Source organism: Ostrea edulis, chromosome 6 (assembly GCF_947568905.1).
Source record: "Ostrea edulis chromosome 6, xbOstEdul1.1, whole genome shotgun sequence".
Taxonomy (NCBI): domain Eukaryota; kingdom Metazoa; phylum Mollusca; class Bivalvia; order Ostreida; family Ostreidae; genus Ostrea; species Ostrea edulis.
Genome location: NC_079169.1, coordinates 19,881,680 through 19,906,944, shown reverse-complemented (window position 1 = coordinate 19,906,944; position 25,265 = coordinate 19,881,680). Strand labels below are relative to the sequence as shown.

The 25,265-nt window shown below is 36.2% G+C and overlaps 1 protein-coding gene across 1 annotated transcript; it reads left to right on the top strand.

Annotated features, from left to right (window-relative positions):
• The first annotated feature begins 1,002 nt into the window (after positions 1 to 1,002).
• LOC130047210 (uncharacterized) lies at positions 1,003 to 17,759 on the top strand. The gene is made up of 10 exons (XM_056141818.1): positions 1,003 to 1,183; positions 3,956 to 4,062; positions 7,298 to 7,359; positions 7,498 to 7,676; positions 9,415 to 9,508; positions 9,668 to 9,684; positions 9,771 to 9,897; positions 10,695 to 10,774; positions 16,839 to 16,900; positions 16,998 to 17,759. The coding sequence occupies exons 1-10, from the start codon at positions 1,003 to 1,005 to the stop codon at positions 17,037 to 17,039; spliced, it is 951 nt and encodes a 316-aa protein (XP_055997793.1). The 3' UTR covers positions 17,040 to 17,759.
• The last annotated feature ends 7,506 nt before the right edge of the window (positions 17,760 to 25,265 follow it).

Genomic DNA, 25,265 nt, shown 5'->3' with positions numbered 1-25,265 from the left:
TGAGCTAACAGTTTTTTGTGAATTAAAGACAAGAGTTGACCTTGTGTGCCATTAAAGTTTATGAATTCCTAATATATTAAATATTAAAAAACAAATCAGAAACGAAAGGTGTAAATATTTCTGTCTATACCAATGTATATTTGTACGTGGGTTTTTTGCCTTTAAATGCATTTGTTTTTAGATAGAACAATGTTTTAACAAGACTCCGATGGTCAATTGTGTCAGATACGGGACTGATCACTCGCCGCTACGCGGCTCGTGCCAGTCCCGTATCTGACATAATAGACCATCTTCGTCTTGTATCCCTTACTTACATCCCAGGTTTGATGTGAATAGGGCACAACGGAGCTGAAACTCACTGTACCACGCGAACGCTCCAACTATTGAGCTACCACGAGCGGTCTAAACGACATGCAACTGTTTATATGAACACATGCTTGTAATTCATAGTATTGTAACTAAAGTATACACGGTATCTACATTGTATATTGTCAGAACGATAACATATTGTTATCATGAAAGCATTCTGGATGATGTCAGTGATGATATACTGCTACCAAATATATCTATTGTAATCATGCAGTATATATGTACTGTCATAACGATTTCCTGGTTGATTGTGTTAGGTTTAACGTCGTTTTAGTAATATTTCAGTTATTTTCCGGCGGTTGATAGAACGACCATATGCCGCAATTACGATGATATATTCTAACCACAAATATAAACCACCACAAATAGTAGTGAATTGAAAACAATAACGTAGCAAATTATATGATATAGTGTAAAAAATATAGGGGTGGGGCAATCATATCGACTTCAAATGTATGTTCTTGATTAACAAGGATATTGGTTATCTTTGTTTTGTTTAGTTTGGTTATACCTTGTATTTACTGAACTCTTATTGATTGATTTCATAATCTAGAATGCGATGATTTCACGTTCGGGGAACAATGTCTAAAGAACTGTACTTGTGATTTGAGAACAACAAAGGGTTGCAATACCATGAATGGAACATGTCATTGCATGGAAGGATGGATGGGATCTAACTGCACTCAGGATGTAGATGAATGCAAGAATACATCTTACTGTGACGCATATCTAGAAGACTGTTACAATGAAGAGGGGTCTGCAAGCTGTGAATGTCGTTACGGAAATGTAAACCGTACTGATAATGAATGTGTTTGTAAGTGGTAAAGATACACACCTTGTTAGGTACATGTACACTGCAGTTAACAATATAGCTATTTGTCACTAACGTTGAACTAACTTAACGCATTTATTTTTATAGCACCAAAACCGCCACAGAACACCAGTAAGTATATCACATCTATAAGATGTACCACCTTCTTTTTTATATTGACATACCAGGATTGCAACTTTTGTTTACTCCTCCTAGGAACCTAATCCCACCTCTGGTATATCCAGGGTTTGTGTTTGCCCAACTCTCTGTTTTGTATTGTTTACGGATGTATATCTAATTGCTTTTACAAAATTTATAAATTCATTTCAAAATTAATGATTGTCTCCCTCATGCATAGCTCTTATCCTTGGACGAATTTGGCTCCACTTTTTGGCACGCTGTTTTTGGCTATATTTAGCTCTAAAACTTCATAGTTATTTCGGATTTCAAAGATTTCGGTTGAGCATCACTGAAGAGACATTATTTGTCGAAATACACATCTGGTGCATCAAAATTGGTACCGTATAAGTTTTACATTATAGGAGTTATGAGATTGATCTTTGTTCGTTATTTTCACCTTTCATTTGGTATATTGCTTTGCCGTAACAAGTTATTTAATCAGTCCGTTGATTTTTCAATAAGTTATGACCATTGGACTTGTAATAATAGCGTGTATTATCAGATTCTGGACTTGTGTTGTGCTTACAGATATTCATTTTATATTTGGTAGATTTCTTTGTCATAACATGTTACAGAGTTACAGATAAAGTTTGAATTTTGTGGAGTTTTTACGTTAAGGCCTTTTCAAATTCGAAATAAATGTGAATTATCAGTTTGTCGGAATTTATTGTTGTGCTTGCAGATATCTGTTTGACAATTGGTACATGTTTAGTTGGCCTCTGCCAGTTGATAAGAAGTAGTGGAGTGACATCCACACAAGCTTAAAGTTTACATTTGAGTATCTTAAAAGTATTACACTCATTACAAATTCTAGCATACCACTACAACAATGTAGCTAAATTATTCAGGATCACCTATATTTCACAGTTCATTGACTTGGTTAAAAACCTAAAGCTATGATAAATTTGTCTCTTTCCTGGTCAAGACTTCGTATCTGAATAGTAGTTGATTTCCAATCATTCCTATCCCGGCTTCCAATTTCCTTTTTACCATAACCTATATAATGAACTTCAGATATTGTTGCAGTCCTATTATTTTTACGACTGGTAGTTTATTATGTATTGCCATACAATACTCTCAGAATACTTGTTTAAAATGTTTTACTGAATGAATCACCCTAACAATGAACTCCAACATTTTGTATTTTATGAAATTTTTGCTATTTTTACTTGATGCAAGGTGAATATAACGAACAGTGATCAATCTCATAACTCCTATAAGCAATACAAAATAGATAGTTGGGCAAACACGGACCCCTGCACACAACAGAGGTGGGATCGGGTGCCTAGGAGGAGTAGGCATCCCCTGTTGTAACCTATAGAGTGTAGGAGGTTTTTATCATCAGTAACTTTTCGCCCTGTATTGGTGGAATCCCATTCTTAAAGACACATGTCCGTAACACAGTGAAGCACGCTTTTAACTAAGTTCTGGGTACTAGTAAATCGATATATACAGTAGGCTCAAAGTATGTTTTATGGGGATGAGAATCACTGCTATATGCGTGAATTCATAATAAACGTACAATGTATTTACTTTAAACGCAGTTTTCTGTATAAGTAACCACATACATGTAAATATATGAAAAAATAATTCATTTTTGAATTCTATTGTTTCTCGTAGATACATGTACAAGTAATGCAGTAGACATACGCAGATTCATCATCATTCTTTGTCATATGATAGAGGAATATGGCGTATGTCTCAAAATGTAAAACTTATATGGTACCAATTTTGATGCACCAGATGCGCATTTCGACAAATAATGTCTCTTCAGTTATACTCAACCGAAATGTTTGAAATCCGAAATAACAATTTTTAGAGTTATTATAGGTGTGCCAAAAAGTGGAGTCGAATTCGTCTAAGGATAAGAATTATGCGTGAGGGAGATAATCCTTAATGTTGAAATGAATTTCTAAATATTATAACAGCAATTAAATATACATCCGTGTTTACAAGCTAGTAACGAAGTACTTACCTACTGGGCTGTATGTAGAGACCCCCGGGGACTAACAGTCCACCAGCAGAGGCCTCGACCCAGGGGTCATAGTGTAAAACTTGTACGGTAGCAATTTTGATGCACCAGATGCGAAAAGATGTTTTTAAAACAGCCTTGTCAGAATCGTTTTATACAATATATTACAACAACCAGTGATACGATGTATTGATAATGCTTCTTTTTTTTACCACACAGGGCTTGTATTGTTATCTTTAATTTACAAATCATTGAACAATGTTTGAAGATTAAGTCCATAAAAACGTAATATCCGCAAAAGTTAAAAAATATTCAAATTCCTGCATCAAAAAACATACGAGTCGCATTCCACTGTTTCCACGACACAACCATTGTTCAATGTCTACTCAATGCAGCATACATTCAGTCACCACTTGTCCTCTTCATCATTTCCTTTATGCCTCATATGAGAAGAAACCGTCCAAGCAGTAACAAAATAACCCAACACTGTGATGCAGTTTGTCGATTATGTCATTTATTGTCCTCTTAATCATTTATTTTTCGGTGCATGCCTTTTAGAATAACACGTATGGATACAATGATTACATTTATCATAATTATGATGCATTGCAAAAAACTTACAGGTGAATGGGAGATTAAAATAAAACTAGAATTGAGAATCGGTTTGACCATTACAAGGGATGAAATACAGAACAACCACACAGAATGGTTAGCGGACATTGAGCATGCGGTAAGTAACTGACAGAGAAACTGTTGAATGAAACTATTATTATGATGTTGGGTGTTCATTCTATAATTAGCTATGAAACTCAGTAGAATGCAGACATTTGTGCTATTCTCAATTCGCTTGATGAGAAACTTGATTAATCATTACCAAAACGGCGTTGAAACGTTTTGTGAACTTTTTTTTTCAATTTTCTTATGCTTTTTCTTCACTATTTATTATAACGTAACAGCATCGTTCAGACAACTGACATGTCATTAAAACACAATGCCATAGCTGTTATAGTTGTGAGCAAACACAGTATTTCATCACTCTCTCTATAACCATAGGTACATTAGTACCCTCATTCTCACGCCACAAACAATAATGATGACATCCAATCAACATGGAAATACAGGCTATCAAACTTTGAATGACTTTGAGCAGAATCAATACTGACATTTTAAGTGACTTTGTGTATCTTTGATATAGGGATTAGGGCTTAACGTACATTTGGTTTCCTTTCAATGTCTCATAATTATGTGGTAATTTTCTTTCTTTATATCCATTTTTGATATAACAGGCATATAATGTAAATTAGCTGTATACCAAAGCAATCAGATGGAACTACCTTCGCCGTGGGTGATTTTATTTCAAGGATAATGATTATTAATATTGAGTTACTCGACGGCAGCACATATGCGAAGAAAAAGAATTAGGTCATACAAGAATTGTGCTTGCCTAACCCGAACAATTTTGGGAGAACATTCTGTTGTTGGTGATTGAAGGATCAGTGCATTTCATTACTGGGGCGAGATGTACGTTTAGGTGATAGTTGGCTTATGTATGGTGTCGTCCCATATTGCCAGCCTCCAAGCATTAGGCAATGATGTCCAAAACAAATGATGTTTTCCTACATCTGTAAAATATAGAGGTGTGTCAGATGAATACAAACTGTCAATGGGTCTGACGTGTTTCATACCGATTGTTAGGCCACTTTTGGCACATTGATTTTGACTACGAATAACTTCGTTTACCTGACCAGGATATAGAGCTCACGACGAGTGTGTCAGGTTCAAAGGGTATGCTTACTCCTAGGCACCTGCACGCACCTCTGGTTTGTCCATGTGTCCGTATTTGCCTAACACTCTATTTTGTATAGGAGTTATGAAATTGATCACTGTTTGTTATATTTGCCTTTCATGAAATAACAGTGTATGGGAAGGTGCTGAACCTCTTGCAGAAATCCAACTACCTCTGGACGCAGGTATTACATGTATGTCAGGGAAACTTATAAGGCAACATGTCGCAAAGCGTAAAAGTGTCCACGCATTGCTCTTCATTCAGCACGTTTAGATATTTTCAAAATGCACTATGTACTACTACCACCTGGGCCAAATGTTGCCTCTCTCATTTGAATTAATTAAAGGCCCATGCCTTTAACATTTAATGCCGACCGCCTGGCGATGGAGCAGCTACTGTTTTAACAATATACATGTAGTACTATATCTGCATGTACATGTACTTCGGCAGATTTTCATTTTTTTTATAATTCAAATACATGTAGCATGAATCAGTGACATGTTTATTGTTGCCATATGTCTTGCAATATAGATGTATATCATGTAGGAAGTTTGCCTTGAATTAATTAAAACCGGATATAAATCATTGCAAAAATATGAAGTATCCCACATAGCTCAAAATGCGTAAATAATACATGCATCATGCTAGTACATCGTTGTAAGAGGTCTATCAAAAATTAACGTCTGCGTCTACATACTAAAGATATTGAAAACGAATCATTACATTTACTTAGCCCATGGTGACAATCTAGAACGATTATGGGAGACTAAAACCAGATCCGTACTAATGATTTTTTTCTTTTGTCCGTCTGTTTATCTGTCACAAAATCTTGTGAACGTTTTTACTCCGGTATGGCTTATATAATAAACCTGAAGCTTTGTAGAGTGTTTCGTTGCTATTTATAGATGTACATATTGTCAGGACAGAAGGATCACATCATTTTCCTAAAGGTAACAGGGGATCTAAGGGGTGTGGAAGGTGTACAATAACCTGTGAACACTTCTACTCTATAGCTAATCGGATAAGCTTAGAAATGTTTACAATATTTACAATATTTCAGTATCAATAAATGATGTCCATATTGTTCTGACCCAGGGATCTAATATTTTTCTACAGTTTACAGCGGATCAAAAAGAGGTGTTTATTATATATATATATATATATATATATATATATATATATACAAGGGTATGTTCACCTTCCTACTGGTACTTCAGCATAACAGCCATTATTTTTGTTTGATATGCAACAATGACACTAATCACATCGACGTTGAGTCTTTTCTCTATCTTTTTCCTCAATGCACGCAATGCAGTTCATAATATATATGTTCCTGCACATGCTTTCTCCACCATACCATACAGTACATAATGAAGATGGGTGTGATAAGAGCACTTTCAATTGGGATGCTTAGGAGATTTTCTAGCAAAACAAATTGTAGTTGATCCTTCGCGGTGCTGTACTGAAAACATGTGACATCTCTACATGTGTAAACAATACATAAGGAAAGCAAACGTCGTACATGTATTTCAAAAAGTTTCATGTATTACAAGTGGTTATTTACGTCCCATATAGAATTATTCACTCATATTCAAACGTAACCAGCTATAGCGTAGACCTATACTTAGCACTCAGCAGTGCGGATTCTTTAACGTTCCATCGCTTGCCATGACCCTGGACCTCCGTTTTTAATTTTTAAGGTCATAGCCCTGATTATCACTTTTAAATCCCGAGCGTTTGGCAAACAAGCAATCACTACCTAAGTTTGCGTCATAAGTTTGACGCGGCCATGTTAAGAGCGGGGTTTGAACTTAAGTCCTCCCGGTTATGATGCGAACGCTTTACCACTGACTTACCGCGACTTCAACTTGAACCTTTAGATTCCAGGGAAACAGTTTTAACTCACAAATGTGCATTATGAGACAATTTATTTAAGTGGGTGTTATTTTCAAATAAAAGTTTAACCGTGAATAAATTGTTCATATATTTTCGCTTGTCTTTATGGTTTCATGAGAACTATTACCCAAAACTGCTAATATTCGAAAACGTTTAAAATCAAACTGTAAGTTAGTGTTCTTTAGGATTGAAGTTTGTCACGTGTGTAATGGAAAAATGCAGAACTAAAACTTAATATGACGGTAAAAATTGTTTAAATTATGTTCTTTTGTGTTTGTGATAGCTAGAAAACATTTACAACGAGTCCATTCGAGGTTTTACAAAAGTTACCGTTCTGTCCATTCGGTAGGTGAAATTCATTTGTCTTCATTTATAATTTAATGTTAAATTGATCGTTGCGTTAAATGTAAACCTTCTATGGATATACACTGAAAAGACTTAGCTATATTTTTCATAATAAACAAATACATTGTATTTCTTCAGTCTTGGAAGCGTTTTTGCTGATCATGAAATCATTGCAAATGCCAGCGATTCAGTGAAAATTGACGTGGCGAACCAAATGTTGAACTTTTTGACAAAGCAGTCTACATTGACAGTTCGTAATTTAGACGCATATATAACTGGTGCAATATTGAAAAACGAAAATGGAGCGATCGTGACGAGTAAGTTCAATCAAAATATTATGTTTTATATTGACTTCTTATATATATATATATATATATATATATATATATATATATATATATATAAGAACAAAGATAACAGTGACCAATCTCATTGATATCACAAGGCTTCTCAAATCAACAACATCAAAACATATGACTTTTCAACACTTTACACGACCATTTCTGAAGATAATCAAAGACTAGACTTTTTGACATCATAGACAGTTGCTTCTTTAACAAAGATAGAAATTCCTATCTAGTGATCAGTCATCCAAAAAATTACATTGTTAACACCACTCTGATTCCACGCACAAGTACTCTGAAGTTGAAATTAAAAATATGCTGGAGTTCCTCATTGCCAATATCTTCGTGGTTTTTCATGATCATGTCTTCCAAAAATCTGCTAGAATCGCCATGGGAACGAATTGTGCTCAATTATTGGCTAACTGTTTTAATATTCCTATAAAGCAGAAGTTATTTAAAAACCTTCTACGTCAGAAGAGAAAAATATCTTCCATTTGCTTTAAATTTGACATTCAGATATATCGACGACGAATTATCTATTAACAATAATAATTTTCATTCCTATGTCTATTCAATATATTCCAGTGAACTCGAAATAAAAGACACCACAGAGTCGTCAACTTCTGCTTCATACTTAGATATTGTGTTGAAAGTAGATATCAACGGCAAACTAACAACTCAACTTTATGACAAACGGGATGATTTCAACTTCTCCATCGTCAACTTTCCATATTTATATAGCAATATTCCATTATCACCTGAATATGGTGTTTATATTTCTAAACTGATTCGATACGTAAAAGCTTGTTCTGCGTATGGTCAGTTTTTAAATCGAAACAGGTTACTGACAAACAAGTTGATGGTGAAGGGGTTTCAACGATCTTCTTTAAAGTCAGCATTTCTCAAATTCTATGGTCGTTATAACGATCTAGTTCGCCAATACAACCTATCATTGGGTCAAATGCTGTCTGATGTGTTTCATGCGGATTGTTAGGCCGTTCCTGGCAGACTGATTTTGACGGATAAATCCGTTTACTTTATGAAGATATAAGGCTCACTGCTGCTGTGACCGGTCGACAGGAGATGCTTACTCCTCCTAGGCACCTGATCCCACATCTGGTATATTCAGGGGTCCGTGTTTGCCCAGCTCTATCTTGTATTGCTTATAGGAGTTATAAGATTGATCACTGTTCGTCATTTTCATATTTCATAATTAAAAGCAGAGCAAATTCTAATACTTGTACAATCCATAGATGGGTTCAGGAACGTAGGAGGAGTAAGTATACCATGTTCACCTGTCAAACACACAATAATCCCTTTATCTTAATTTGGCAAACAAAGTCATATGTAATAATTTCAGTGTGCAAAGCTCAGTCTAACAAATGGTATATGTGGATAAGATTATTATAACGACCATATGATTTCCGAAATGCTGACTTTGAAGAAGGGTGTTGAAAACTCCGCATCATAAATGTATTTGTTAGTAGCCTACCTCGATTAAAAAATCATTATACGCAAAACATGCTCTTGCGTATAGCTAGTTAGTCGTACCAATGAAGTCGTAAAACTGACAAGAAACATCGTACCCGATAATAGCAATAATGACATTTTATATACATGTACTAGTAAATATATTCCACCTTAAACGGACCTTTAAATTGTAGTAAGTTTGCATTGTCATGGTATGATAATTTTACTTTGTCTAATGCAGATCTCACGGATCCTTCTACCCTGTGTTCAGATTTTAAAGTACAATGTGAAGGAAATCAAAATTGTGAATGGACGTCGGGTACCTTGAGTTGTGTGTAAGATTGGTATTTACTATTATAACTATAGATCCAATATTCGCAATATCCTTTTATAATTCCATGTCAGTACATTTTATACATTCATTACGCTCAGTCATACCAATAAGGCAGATATCCATCATCTATTGAATATTTGATCTTTACTTTCTATTTCAGAAAGCCAAAGACAGCAGGTATGGTGAATAATGTGCAGATATACTATTGGTTTTGAAATTACATAATTTACTATTTATTTTTCTAAACATGATTGCTTTTACAGATTTGTCTACGTATCTCATTGTCCTTGGTGTGAGCATACCAGTGCTGATAGCGTCGATTGTAATGATTAGCATATGCGTGTGTCATCGAAGGAATTCCAAAGACAATGAATCAGGAAGTCTCAACAAGTATATTTGATCAGTATTTGATTTTGTCTGAATGTATGTCAATAAACTATTTGTACCCACCGCTGGTAGTTTGTCAATAGGAGTTAGAATCCTCGATGGGACGTAAAACAAACATTCGAATGTATTTTGTTAAATGCTCCATTTTTGTAAACACAAAAATTTACCTGTTCTGATTTTCATAGGATGTCACCTTTCATTTAAACAAACAATATAACAAAGTTTACTGTGAATATATGTGTGTAACAATTCCTTATCCGTGAATAACGTGATTAGCCTAGCCCACAACCTCTTACCCATGCTCATTCATGTACCACTACCGAAGAGCCATGGTCAAACAAAACAGTAAATACCAATATATGTACGTTTTAACGATCTAGTTTGTCAGTACAACCTATCTTTGGGTCAAATGTCTGACTTTTTTCATACCGATTGTTAGGCCGTTCTTGGTACACTGATTTTTAAAACGGTTAACTCCGCCGACCTGATCAAGATATAAGGCTCATGGCAGGTGTGACCCGTCGACAGGGGATTCTTACTCCTCCTAAGGACCTGATCCCACCTCTGGTATATCTAGGTTTCGTGTTTGTCCAACTCTCTGTTTTCCATTGGTTTTAGGAGTTATGAGATTGATCACTGTTCGTATAGTTGTCAAATACATTTAGTATAACTTCTCTCTCTCTCTCTCTCTCTCTCTCTCTCTCTCTCTCTCTCTCTCTCTCAACCACCAACTAAATTCTAAAACTTCAAAAAATACAAAAAGTCGTCTCAAAGTTAACAATCATTATTATATTTGTCAGGTATACGCTCTCGGAAGATGATTGGATGAAGAATGTGGATACGGAGAACTATTGGTCCGTTGGCTCTGATGCTACCAAGGGTGAGTAAAAAAGAACGTAGATATCCTAAATCGTTGACTGGACTAGAGTAGTTTTGTGTGCTACTGGGGAAGACGTAGATCCCATAGAATTTCGTATTGTTTCTTTTCAATCATTGATGTTCGTGCATCTATCATGACGAAATAACATTTACATATGATGTATTTATTTTCCCTAATGATGTCGCAATAATCAAAGCCTATCAAAGATGAATCGTTGCAGTAAATTAATTCAAGCAGTCGAAAGGTAGAATTTTATATCAAATCACATGGGGCTATATTCCATATTTCTAATATTTGGATATATACATATGCAGAAAAAAATATTAGATTTGTCACTGTCTACCTGAAGTAAATAGAAATATGAGACGAACTTGCGCCGTCTATAAACTCGACGAACCCGACATATAGATAACGACTATAGAAAGTCACTCGCTATTTGAGATATCTTCACAATACCACCTCTATATGATAAGTATTTTCAAAAGTAAATTTGATCAGACTCACAAACCTTCACATAACCCTTACAAACATAGATACAAAGTTTGTAACAGCATTGTCTTTGTTTGTAAGGCTTATTATTACAACTGTATTTTAAACGAACTTGGCAATAATTCTACGTTTCGTAATGCTACGTATACTCCAACTGCCTTTCCAAAGAATGACATTTTTATAAATCATGCATAAGTTAAACACATTTAATATTCCAGTCAATGGGACAGTTGGATATAAGTTACCGTACCTATACTGGATTTCTAAACTTTACAACAAATCTTACAAAATACATTCCTGGATCGAGTAACTTTTCTACCAAGCCCTATCTGTCGTCTTCACGAAAATATTACATAGCTGTCAACAAGAAATTTCAAACGTATTGTGCTACAACATATGTCAGAAGTGGTGTAAATCAAATATGGATTCTAAAAACTTCTCTAGAACTTTTTCTCAAATTCACAACATCAAAACGTATGACTTTTCAACATTTTATGCAACCATTACAGACTACATTTTCTGACATTATAGGACAATATACATTTTTGGTGATCAGTCATTAAAATCGACTTTGTTGAACACCGCTCTGATTTACGCACAAATACTCTGAAGTTGATACAAAAAGATGCTGGAGATCCTCATTGATAATATGATCATAGTCTTTGATGATCAGGCCTTTCAACAATATTTTGGAATTCCCATGAGCACAAAGTGTGCTCCTTTGTGTTCAGACCTGTTTTATATTTTTCTGGCGCACAATTTATTGAAAAGCTTGTACATTTGGCTACAGATTACTCCCGTTTACCTGATCAAGATATAGGGCACACAGCGGGTCATTTACTCTTCCTAGACACCTGATCCCACCTCTGGTATACCCAGGGGTATGTGTTTGTCCAACTCTTATTTTGTATTGCTTATAGGAGTTATCCTCACTGTTAGTTACCGTCACCTTTCATGAGACAAAAATGTCTCGTGCTGTGAACTTTTAACTCGACATTTATATATTTATTGACGAAGTATCATCTGTTAACAGTAATCATTTTCCTTCAAATGTGGTGGATAGAATATATCACAGTGAACTCGAAATAAAAGACACCAGAGTTGTCAACACCTGCTTCGTACCTAGATATTGTATTAAACATAGATGCTAACGACAACCTAACAACGTTATGGCACACATTAATCCAGCTTTTCCATTGTCAACGTCATATATCTTTTTAGCAATTTTCCATTATCACCTGCATATGGTGTTTATATCATTCAACTGATTCAATACGCATGAGGTTGGTCTGTGCATGATCAGTTTTTAAATCGAGACAGGCTCCTAACAAACAAGTTGATATTACAGGGGTTTTAACAGTATCGTTGAAACTCAGCATTTTTCTAATTCTGTTGTCGTTATAATGATGAAAGGTGAAGATAACGAACAGTGATCAATCTTATAACTCCTATAAGCAATACAAATAGAAAGTTGGGCAAACACGGGCACCTGTATATACTAGAGGTGGGGACAGGTGCCTAGATGGAATAAACATCCCCTGTCCATCGGTAACACCCGAATTGAGCACTATTTCTTGATCGGGTAAACGGAGTCATCCTCAATCAAAATTAGTGAATTAAGAATGATCTAGTTTGCCAATACAACCTATCATTTGATTAAATGCTCTCTAACGTGTTTTATGCCAATTTTAGGCCACTCTTTACATATTAAGTTTGACTAGGATTACTTGATTTACCTGATCAAGATATAGGGTTCACTGCGGATGAGGTCGGTTGACAGGGGATGCTTACTCCACCTAGGCACCTGATCCCACCTCTGTTATGTACAGAGGTCCGTGTCTGCTGAACTCTGAATTTTGTATTCCTTATAGCTGTGAAATTGATGGTTATTCGTTATCTTCATATTTTCATGAAATTGATCACTGTTCATTATCTTCATTTGTTCATTGTAATGTATTTATGAGATCGATCAATATTGGTTATTTTTATTTGTTCATTGCTTACAGGACTTATAATATTAATCATTGTTTGTTTTCTTCTCTTGTTCAGGTTTTTTAGGGGATTTATGAGATTTGTCAGTCATCTTCTCTTGTTCTCCTCAAACCCATTTCATCTTCTTGGGGGATATTATCATTACATAAATCCACAATATACATGTATCATTAGTTAAGTTAAAACGTTCATGTGTCGACTCGACCCGCTATTATTATTTGTACCTTGCACAACAATTTCATCACGAATAGGCCTTACTAATGAGAAAACGCATTACTCAACATTACAAGTACCTTTTCAGAATTGCATTCGATCGACAACCACGTGGTACATTTTATCCAAACACATAACAACATTTTTTCTACAGTTTACACTTGTATATAAATGGAACCGATAAATGTATTTGACTGATAAATCAGTTTAGCTGTCATAAGAGAAATCAAATCACTTCAATCCTTTACATTTTTAGATCACCTAAGCTGAAAGCTCAAGTGAGCTTTTCTGATCGCCTATTGTCCGTCGTCTGTCCGTCCGTCCGTCTGTTTATAAACTTTTTACATTTTCGACTTCTCCTCGAGAACCACAGGGCCAATTTCAACCAAACTTGGCCAACATCATCCTTGAGTGAAGGGATTCCAAGTTTGTTCAAATGAAGGGCCATGTCCCTTTCAAATGGGAGATAATCACAAAATTGCAAACATAGGGTGGGGTCATTTAAAAATATTCTGAAGAACCACTGGGTCAGAAAAGCTGAAATTTACGTGAAAGCGTCCTGGCATAGTGCAGAATCAAGTTTGTTCAAATCATGGCCTCCGGGCATATGATGGGGTCACAAGAAGGGATCAAAGTTTTACATACAAATATATAGGGTAAATCTTTAAGAATCTTCTAAAAAAAATACTGGGCCAAGAAAGTAGAAATTTACTTGAATACTTCCTAACATAGTGTAAATTCAAGTTTGTTAAAACCATGGCCCCCGGGGATAGGATGGGGCCACAATTAGGGATCAAAGTTCTACATACAAATATATAGGGAAAATCTTTAAAAATCTTCTTCTCAAGAACTGCTGAGCCAGAAAAGCTGAGATTTATATGAACGCTTTCTGACATAATGTAGATTCAAGTTTGTTCAAATCATGGCCCCCGGGCGTATGATGGGGCCACAATAGGGGCTCAAAGTTCTATATACCAAAATATAGGGAAAATCTTTAAAAATCTTCTTCTCAAGAAACGCTGAGCCAGAAAAGCTGAGATTTATATGAAAGCTTTCTGACATAATGCAGATTTAATTTTGTTGAAATCATCGCCCCCGGCGGTAGAATGGAGCCACAAGTAGTGATCAAAGTTTTGCATACAATTATAGTAGCGGAAAAATGAAACTGTGCATTCTTTGATATATGAAAAAATAATAAGAAATAACAATGAACAAATCTTATTTTTGTAATACCGTTAATAAATGTATTCGTTACAACATTTCATAATCCATTAATGTTAACGTCGAATAACGTCAATTTCAGCACACTCGAAAGACACTGGCATTCGAACTTGAATTAACAAAGTTAATAACGCGTGTGACTACCATTTGCATTCACGCATGCTTGATAATGGCGCCTCATTGATGCCACTAAAGTGTTCAGAAATGCTTGAGGGATGTCGTTCCAGATGTTGGTTAAAGCCTGGCCTAAATTAGCCAACGTCACTGGCTGATTTGGTAAACGGTGTAGACGTCGTTCCATTTCATCCCAAACGTGCTCGATCGGCGATAAATCGGGGAAACAGCTGTCCAAGGCAAGACATCGACATTCTCTTGAAGAAAAAAGTCCCTGACTACACGTGCAACATGTGGCCTTGCGTTGTCTTGCTGCAGAGTGATGTGATTTTGCTGTTTCTGTATGAAGGGTATCACATGACGCTGACTAATTTCGTCTTGATAGCGTACGCCGGTGAGATTTCCTTGACAATTTGTAGAGGGGTCCTTCCACGTGCTGTTATTCCACCCCACACCATAACGCTACCTCCACCGAATTGTCGACGTTGCACAACACAAGCGTCCTGGTACCGCTCCCCAACGCGATGATACACTCCACAACGGCCTTCACTGCTATCCAAATGAAATTTGGATTCATCAGTGAACAAAATATTGGCCCAGTCCTGTATTCTGAATCGCAGATGTTGCCCGCACCACGCTAGTCTAGCGATACGATGATGTTGAAGCAGTATTGGGCACACCGCTGGACGTCTTGGTCTGATGTTGTGCTCGCGCAGACGATTAGGCACATTTCTTGGACTGATTGGTCGAAGTCCAGGAATGCTACGAGCAGTCAAACTTGCTGTCTGGAAACGATTTCTCGGGTGCACAAGTCTAATGTGGTTGTCCTGTCGACGCGACTTCACACGAGGACGACCAAAACGTGGTCGATCCCGAGTGTTATCAGATTGTTGGAAACGTTTCCATAATGACTGAATGGTGTTCCGATGAACTCCAAAGTGTCTTGCTACGATATGTTGTGCCATTCCAGCTTGAAGCATCCCAACAGCACGATTACGTTGGTTTTCGCTGAGTCGTAGCATGACAGAGGGGTAAATTTTGTCAAAACTAAAGTGCTTTCCTTAACGAATAGTGTCCAAACAAACCTTTTACACTTCTTACTCCAAACAGTATTGGCCAGCAAAACTCGTGCGTACGAACGCTTCAATAAACAACATGTCTTCACTAATCATGAAAAAGTCCGTGCATCTGAGTCGCGTACTATCCGATACTGTTCAAAAACATCACCTTGATCGATTGTTTAGATTTTATAAATATAAACAATAAATATAGAAAAATTATACTAAATTTTATAATGCAGTTTATTTTTTCCTATAGGGAAAATCTTTTTAAAAAGTTTCAAAAACTACTTGGCCAGGAAAGTGGAAATTGACATGAAAGCTTCATTGCAGAGTGTAGATTCATGTTTGTAAAAATCATGACCCCCGGGGGTAGGATGGGGCCATAAGGGGGATCAAAGTTTTACATACAAATATATAGGGAAAATCTTTTAAGATATTCTTCTGAAAAACCACTGGGCCAGAAAAGTTTACATTCACATGAAAGCTTCCTGACCTAGTCCAGATTCAATTTTGAAAAAAATCATGCCCCCGGGATTAGGTTGGGGTCACAATAGGGATCAGAGTTTTACATGCGAATATATAGGGGAAAAAATTAAATATGAACGAAGGTGACTCATATGAACGATGTGGCCCATGGGCCTCTTGTTAAAAGTCATATTAATAAATGCATACCAAAATAAATTCATATAGTGTGACTAATAGGCATCACCTCATATACCTAAGTGGAGTTCGTATGTTGATTCTTAAGTCGTGGAATCCTAAGGTACTAAAATTACATGCTGAATCATATCCAGTCATATTGAAATAGATGTCATTTCATACCAGTAAAATAAATAGTAACTCAGCAATACGAGGTTGTTTTCATACTGAAAGGCGACGATCTTTATTCCTCTCCTAATTTGTCCTTGTTTTATTCTTTCATTGAATATGCATGTGATATTTTTCCATTTTGATTTTTAAAAAGAATTTTTCAGGTCATAATAATGCGATTTATTCATGGAATGGATTGGATGAGGATTTGAAGGTGCCCGAAGGGGTAAATGAACTGTGAAATCAAATTATAACAATCATATATCATTATATTTATTGACGATTGGAGATACAGTGAAATGATATAAAATATTCTTTTTCAGTTTCGTATTAAAAGACCAATCATATGCATCAGGAAGAATTAACACAAAAATGCGAAGATTGCATATAGCTATCAACGAATGTTACATATGTATATCAAGAATGGAATTTATACCAAGAGATGTCACTATATCCACTCTCCATGTTCTTATTGACGATGAAATGAACTATATTTGAAGAAAGCCTTTGCATTTCATTAATACCCTGTCACGGAAAACAACACAAATTTCACTATATGAATATAAATTATTTAAAAAATCATATTCTCTAAAGATATGTCTGAAAGATGACAATGAAACATAATAATATTGTAGATGGTGATGATTTTTTTTCTTTATTCATTGACATACTATGTAGACATTGAAACTTTCCACGAAATCTTGCTGACTTATTAACTTACTCTACACATGTTAAAATATATATGTTACATGATCGGTCTTTTTTTTTGTAATACTGTATACAGGTAACTATTCGCCCCGTTTTATTTTCGCCCCTTTCGCTCTCGTTGTCAATGGGCGTATTTCAGGCTGGACGACTTCAAAATCTCTGGACTTTGTTGTAATTCCCTGTGCGTGGGCGAGTTGAAAACGGAACGATACCGTTTGCAAGTATAGGGCAAAGGCGACAATAACCCTGTATACAGTATATTGTATGATGTACGCTTATTCGTAATTACCTACTTAATTAGCTTGACTAGATCTAAACAATACATGTATTATGATGTAAAGTACAACGACATAATTTAACAATCATAATAAAAACATATTCCAAGATAAATGTTTTTGTACATGTGTGAATCATATATGCCAATATATTCTAAGTGTTTTTCGTTTACCTTCGCTACGTACTTTATATTTCTTTTGTGGATGGACATCATGTCATTACCTATATCAATTATTCTAATGACAATGAGGCGATTTAGCAACTGTTGATGAACAACATTATTGAACACATATGAACTTTGATTCGAATTAAATGTTTCTGTCCAGTTTAGCGTTCAATAATATAGATTATTTGATGCTATATACAAATAATCCCAGTTAATTGACTAGATATTTGCATATCGGTTTTGTATCCAGTTTGAGAAACATTTGTGGTACAACTTGTCTAATCTCTTAACCGGAAGTCTCTACCGTACAAGTTAACAACCCATTACTACTTCCTGTAACATTTACCCGCCACTGTCAAATGTGGCACCAGCCAACAATTGTTGAAAATTGTCAGAAATCCGCTATCACCCTTCATCACACACCCTACAACAGCTACTAGAAAGCGCTAAATCCAGGGCCAGCTCGCCAGACGACGAATATGGGGGGCATTTTGGGACATTTCTGGCCTGTGTTTCCCCCCATCTGTCAATCAAGACGGAGGGCATGTGTGGTTTATTGGGTGAAGAATAAACCCTCAGGTGTTTATTGGGGGAAGAATAAACCCTCAGGTGTTAATGTTTATTGGGGGAAGAATAACCCCTCAGGTGTTAATATGTTTATTGGGGAAAGAATACCCCTCGGTAAATTGGGGTCCACGTGTGTCTGCCAGACCGGGGCCCCCTCCACCTCTTTTAACAGGAGGGGAGGCTTTCCTTGGAGTACTCAGTGTCAGCAGTACTATCAACCAGGAAGCAATTCTTTGGGAAACAGGGTAAACAGATATGTCAACCAATGCAACCCCTGTCCACATGTTGTTTTCTATACATGGGACTCCATTGGCACTTGTGCCCAACACAAGGCCCCCGTTTTGCCCGTTATGCACCTTGTGTGTTGGTAGCTCGGTTGTTCCCCCCAGACCTGGGCTTTAGTAAGCAATGCGGCCATTTATCTCCACTTTCCTGTTGTGTGCACAGCTTGTGTTCAGCTGGTTATGTTATCAATAAATGGGTAAATCAAGTTGGTGTTATGGGTTTTGTTTCCACGGTAATGGTTTGAACCCAATATAGTGGAGGGAAGTTTGTGTATATTTCCCCATTGTTTTTGCTATCAAGTGGCTAAGCCACTTCAGCCAAGAGTTTAGATGTTCCTAGGTGGGCATATCGACTGTTCAATTAATATAGATTATTTGATGCTATATACAAATAATCCCAGTTAATTGACTAGATATTTGTATATCGGTTTTGTATCCAGTTTGAGAAACATTTGTGGTACAACTTGTCTAATCTCTTAACCGGAAGTCTCTACCGTACAAGTTAACAACCCATTACTACTTCCTGTAACATTTACCCGCCACTGTCAAATGTGGCACCAGCCAACAATTGTTGAAAATCCCACCCTCCAAAACCCATATTATAGCTATTTTGCATAAATTTTTCATGAAACAGTTTCTGCGTCCAGTTTTCTTATTCCAGGTACTCCTCAACCGTCGAGGCAAGAGGTGACCAATAGGTGCCACTACCAAAGAAATCCAGCCAGGCAGTCCAGCAGCGTAATGGGATTTTCCGTGTAGCTATCGAAACTGAACAATTTTTATGCCTTCTGATTTGTGACTCGTCAGACTGTTTTTCACCTCCTTTTCGTCGCATTGTGTGGCGGGTCTGGGGGGGGGGATTTTAGGGGCATTTTGGGACATTTCTGGCCTGTGTTTCCCCCCATCTGTCAATCAAGACGGAGGGCATGTGTGGTTTATTGGGTGAAGAATAAACCCTCAGGTGTTTATTGGGGGAAGAATAAACCCTCAGGTGTTAATGTTTATTGGGGGAAGAATAACCCCTCAGGTGTTAATATGTTTATTGGGGAAAGAATACCCCTCGGTAAATTGGGGTCCACGTGTGTTTGCCAGACCGGGGCCCCCTCCACCTCTTTTAACAGGAGGGGAGGCTTTCCTTGGAGTACTCAGTGTCAGCAGTACTATCAACCAGGAAGCAATTCTTTGGGAAACAGGGTAAACAGATATGTCAACCAATGCAACCCCTGTCCACATGTTGTTTTCTATACATGGGACTCCATTGGCACTTGTGCCCAACACAAGGCCCCCGTTTTGCCCGTTATGCACCTTGTGTGTTGGTAGCTCGGTTGTTCCCCCCAGACCTGGGCTTTAGTAAGCAATGCGGCCATTTATCTCCACTTTCCTGTTGTGTGCACAGCTTGTGTTCAGCTGGTTATGTTATCAATAAATGGGTAAATCAAGTTGGTGTTATGGGTTTTGTTTCCACGGTAATGGTTTGAACCCAATATAGTGGAGGGAAGTTTGTGTATATTTCCCCATTGTTTTTGCTATCAAGTGGCTAAGCCACTTCAGCCAAGAGTTTAGATGTTCCTAGGTGGGCATATCGACTGTTCAATTAAGAGTGATTATAAACCCTTTTCAACTAAACTTGACTCAGTGCACCAATTCTGTCCTTGTTCTAGTGGTAAGTCCTACACAATCCAAAGTTCTTGATAAAAGTAATTTAAACAATACAATTATCCGTTTTCATCTCATTAGAAAGTTCTTTATGTGGCATTCCCTCTTGAAATTATCATATGTGAATATTCATTAATATTAAGTGCTTGTGCAGAAGCACATGTTACCAATCCTTGTGATATTTTGCATGGAGAATCACCTATGGGTTCTATCTCCATCTACAAAATATTTCAATGAAATATCCATGCATGTTCTTTTTATACATCGCCACCTATTCCAGGTATATTGGACTCAATTATCAAGCCAAAATACAGCTTTTTTTTTTTTTAGCTATTTTCGATACCCGAAATATAGATAACTGAGATAAGCAGTCCAATTCTGGACAGACTTAAAAAAGTACCTCCTCTATGCTATAAATCAAACTAAACATGAGGTGAAGATATTTTATCATAATCGAGTATCAATGCCTTTATTATGGGAACCCCCAAGAAAATAGCTGATTCAGTATTTTTTCCCTATGTTCAGAGCCATCAGTCTTCCAATGTAGGCCAAGTTTGGAGGTTTGTGTTCATTTAATAAACACCCTGTCAAATATGGCCAACTCATAAAAATATTAAGCTCGACAAATATTGTCCTTTTCGATAAGGGATGCAGAAAGACTACCATTAGGAAATCTGACAAAGTCGATAAAATCCACCACACTATGATTTTCATATACCATACCAACAATTATATTAATACCAAAGGGGACAAAAATTTCATGTTAAGAAAATTTTGATAAATACTAATTTTGAAATTTGTAATTCAAAGTATGTAAAACTTATACGGTAACAAGTATGATGCACCAGATGCGCATTTCGACAAATAATGTCTCTTCAGTGATGCTTGAAATCCGAAATAACAATAAACGAAAAACAGAGTGCCAAAAAAAAAGCAACAACACTGGAGTCAAATTTGTTTAAGGATAAGAGCTATGCATGAGGGAGATAATCCTTAATTTTGAAATGAATTTCTAAATTTTACCACAGCAATTAAATATATATCCGTATTTTCAAGCTAGTAACGAAGTACTTAGCTACTAGGCTATAGAGACCCTCGGGGACTAACATTCCACCAGCAGAGGCCTCAACCCATGCATCAGTATCGTATACTAATCATAGTAATTATATACACCAAAACTGTACTGAAATGCACAATTTCAAAATAATCCACATATTTGACCACATGAATCTGATCCCCTGATCGTTAAATCATGTAGTAGATAAAAATTTATATCTAAAAATTATACAGTCGATAATCAATGATTTTGGGGATTGACAATTAGGAAGTTACAATTGTATATATGCATTTACTAAGAAACAATAAGTACTTATTATTACAAGTTTCTGACTATAAGTCTTTCATAAGAAAAAGAGTTTGTAAAAGACATCTATGCTACTCCAACTCCTTTAACCAAGTGACCTAAAATTGAATAGGGGTTATGTACTAAGATACATCAGCCTTCCTTAGGAAACCTATACAGAAAAGTCCTTTTTATTATCATGTCTGTCTATGAACCAATTGACAGATATACCAATATGTGCAAAGCAATACGCCCATCCTCTTTCAAGGACAGTTAAGGTAGTTCACTACATGAAAGAGTTTTTCAAATCAGCACAAAAATGATTTCATCATGAAATATATAGTATATCATAAGACGATATGCAATTTTGGATAAAAATAACATAACTTTAAAAAAAATTAATTTCATTAGATATAAAAAACAGCCTATGGTGGATTTTAACTCTGGATCTATGGTTCGCCAGCCAAATGCTTTATTCACTGGGCCATGATGATAGACAACCAAATCGATCGAGAAAACAATTTCACAAAAAATCAAATTGCTAACTTGTGACGTTGTGTCTTGAATGGTAAAAGCTTTGGTGTAGTGGGCTACCTTAAATATCTTGTAGGGGATGTTAAGGCAGGGTTTGCTCCATTTATGCACGTAAACTGCATATTTTCAAAAATATGTCCTACACAGAGAGAGGGACCTACTAACTCTTAAAAACTAATTTGGTTTTTTACATGAGGACATTTTGTGTCATAACAACATGACAAACATGCGCTTCCGTAAGACGTCATTGTATGACTGTTATACATATATCACAGATGTACCTTCATAGAAAACGGAAAAGTAGCACATTACCCCAGGATTTAAATATTGGTCTAACTGGCGTTAATGACGGTAAAACACCCATAATATATCAGAATTACTGATAGAATCCTACCACTTTCAGTAAGAAATAATAATTAAGCATTTAAACACGAAACCATCTAGCCCATGTTTTACATTTTACCCTGATGCTATGCAGTTTTCTTTAAAAGTTTTCTTAACAGACGATTCTATCAATGTGCGCCATGCATATATCGACAAAATGTTGAGTATTTGAAATATACGACATGAGATATATGGAATATATGTGAAATGCTGAGAATTTATTGATATTATGAAGGTATGTTGATTTCATTCATTGACAATTTTGTTCAGTAAATGCCGTGTGCATTAGTTTATGACCTTTCATACGGTGTATAAAAGGTCTCTAAAAGTATGCTGCGTAGTGTGCTACTTTTGCAGTTTTAGTTCAGCGTGTGACAGAGGAAATTACGATCCACATGCCAAATGGAATGTTTTCCCCGTTAAACAAATTAATAAATTCCGTGCATGTGTCAACGTCACTCGATGTATAGTCATGACGTCATCAGTTTACTTTCATATTGATCAGACAGAAATTACACGACAGCAGTATAACATTTTGAACTTCTTTGGATCTTAGTAGCTGCATGGTTTATGTTATGTTTGTTAGCTGACCTGTTTATATATTCATATGAAGCAGAATTTATTCAAAAACTTATACGTGAGAAGAAAAAATATCTCGCTGTGGCCTTCAATTCGACATTTCGATCAATCGATGACGTTTTGTCTATTAACAATAATAACTTTCATTCATATGTCGATTAGATATATCCCTGTGAGCTCGAAATAAAGGACACCACAGAGTCGTCCACTTCTGCTTCATACTTAGATATTTTATTGAAAGTAGACATTAACGGCAAACTGACAACTCAACTGTATAACAAACAGGATGATATCAGCTTCTCCATCGTCAAATTCCCATATCTATATAGCAATATTCCATTATCACCTGCATATGGTGTTTATATATCTCAACGGATTCGATATGCAAGACCTTGTTCTGCGTATGGTCAGTTTTTAAATAGAGGTAAGCTACTGACAAACAAGTTGATGGTACAGGGGTTTCAACAGTCTCCATTGAAGTCAGCATTTTGCAAATTCTATGGTCGTTATAACGATCTAGTTCGTCAATACAACCTATCATTGGGTCAAATGCTGTCTGACGTGTTTCATACCGATTGTTAAGCCGTTCTTGGCACACTAATTGTGACTGCGGATAACTCCGTTACCTGATCAGGAAATAGGGCTCACGGCGGGTGTGACCGGTCAACAGGGGATGCTTACTCCTCCTAGGAACCTGATCCCACCTCTGGTGTATCCAGGGTTCCGTGTTTGCCCAACTATCTATTTTGTAGTGCTTATTAGTCCCCGAGGGTCTCTACAGCCCAGTAGCTAAGTACTTCGTTACGAGCTTGAAAATACGGATGTATATTTAATTGCTGTTATAAAATTTAGAAATTTATTTCAAAATTAAGGATTATCTCCCTCATGCATAGCTCTTATCCTTGGACGAATTTGGCTCCACTTTTTTGGCACGCTGTTTTTGGCTATATTTAGCTCTAAAACTTCATAGTTATTTCGGATTTCAAACATTGCGGTTGAGCATCACTTAAGAGACAATATTTGTCGAAATGCGCATCTGGTGCATCAAAATTGGTACCGTATAAGTTTTACATTATAGGAGTTATGAGATTGATCACCGTTTGTTATCTTCGCCTTGCATGCATAGATACAACTTATATAAAAAATAAAATCGGAATTTGATATATACTTAGTGATATACTTATTTCAATTATGACGTCACATTGTTTCGCGGATTTTATCCCACTAAAGATTTTCATACCCTACCTTAAAAAAACAGTTTTGAATAGTTTCCGCCCCGAGAATGTTTGTCGCTAGATGGCGCGCGTGCAGTAGCGGGTATCAACAATGTCGTGTAGACATTAGCTTAGTGTTATTATAGTATCGTCCAGTTACGAGTTTACAATGCCACAGTATTGTTGTGTGCCATATACACAGGATTTGGAGGACACAAATTCCCCAGACATCAATACGCTGCAAAAAGGTGGAGGATCGCCATCAAACGAATTGATCCCAAAACAAACCAACTATGGAAACCTGGACCTATTGATGTTGTATGCAAAGCACACTTTCTTTCGTCCGACTATAAAAACACACTATTAGGTTAGTATTAAACATGGTAGTTTTTCGTAAAAGCAGTGATTTTTGTCCCATCCATATTTATGATATTTCAATGAATTATTCGTCTTTCCACAGTTCAATGCATATACATATTTAATCCGAAATTCCTCAGAGAAATAATTTAGTGTTTTTTAAACAAATTTAAATAGATAATGAAACTATAAGCATTGGTATGTAGGCCCCTAGGCCTCCTATACTATTTTTATTGAGGAATATTGCATTTATTTGTATTAAGTTTATCAATTTACTAAGTACATGTACATTATAGAAATACTTTCAAGTTAGGCCTACATGTAAAGTTGCGTTTGTCCCGCCCTCTCCCATTCAAAACCTTCTATGATTTCCTAGCTTTTATGGGATTAAATTGATTGTACATGTACTTACATTTTATTATTATCATTTATGTTTTTATTCAGCTTTTTATTAGTATTAAGTTATCTACTATATTATGTTTAAGAACATGATGCTTTGTGATTGCATGTTATTTTTTCAGGTG

Coding starts and splice junctions, on each gene's coding strand:
- LOC130047210 (XM_056141818.1), top strand. CDS start 1,003: ATGAATGGAACATGTCATTGCATGGAAGGATGGATGGGATCTAACTGC. Junction 10,775..16,838: donor TGGCTCTGATGCTACCAAGG/GTGAGTAAAAAA, acceptor AGAATTTTTCAG/GTCATAATAATGCGATTTAT. Junction 16,901..16,997: donor ATTTGAAGGTGCCCGAAGGG/GTAAATGAACTG, acceptor ATTCTTTTTCAG/TTTCGTATTAAAAGACCAAT.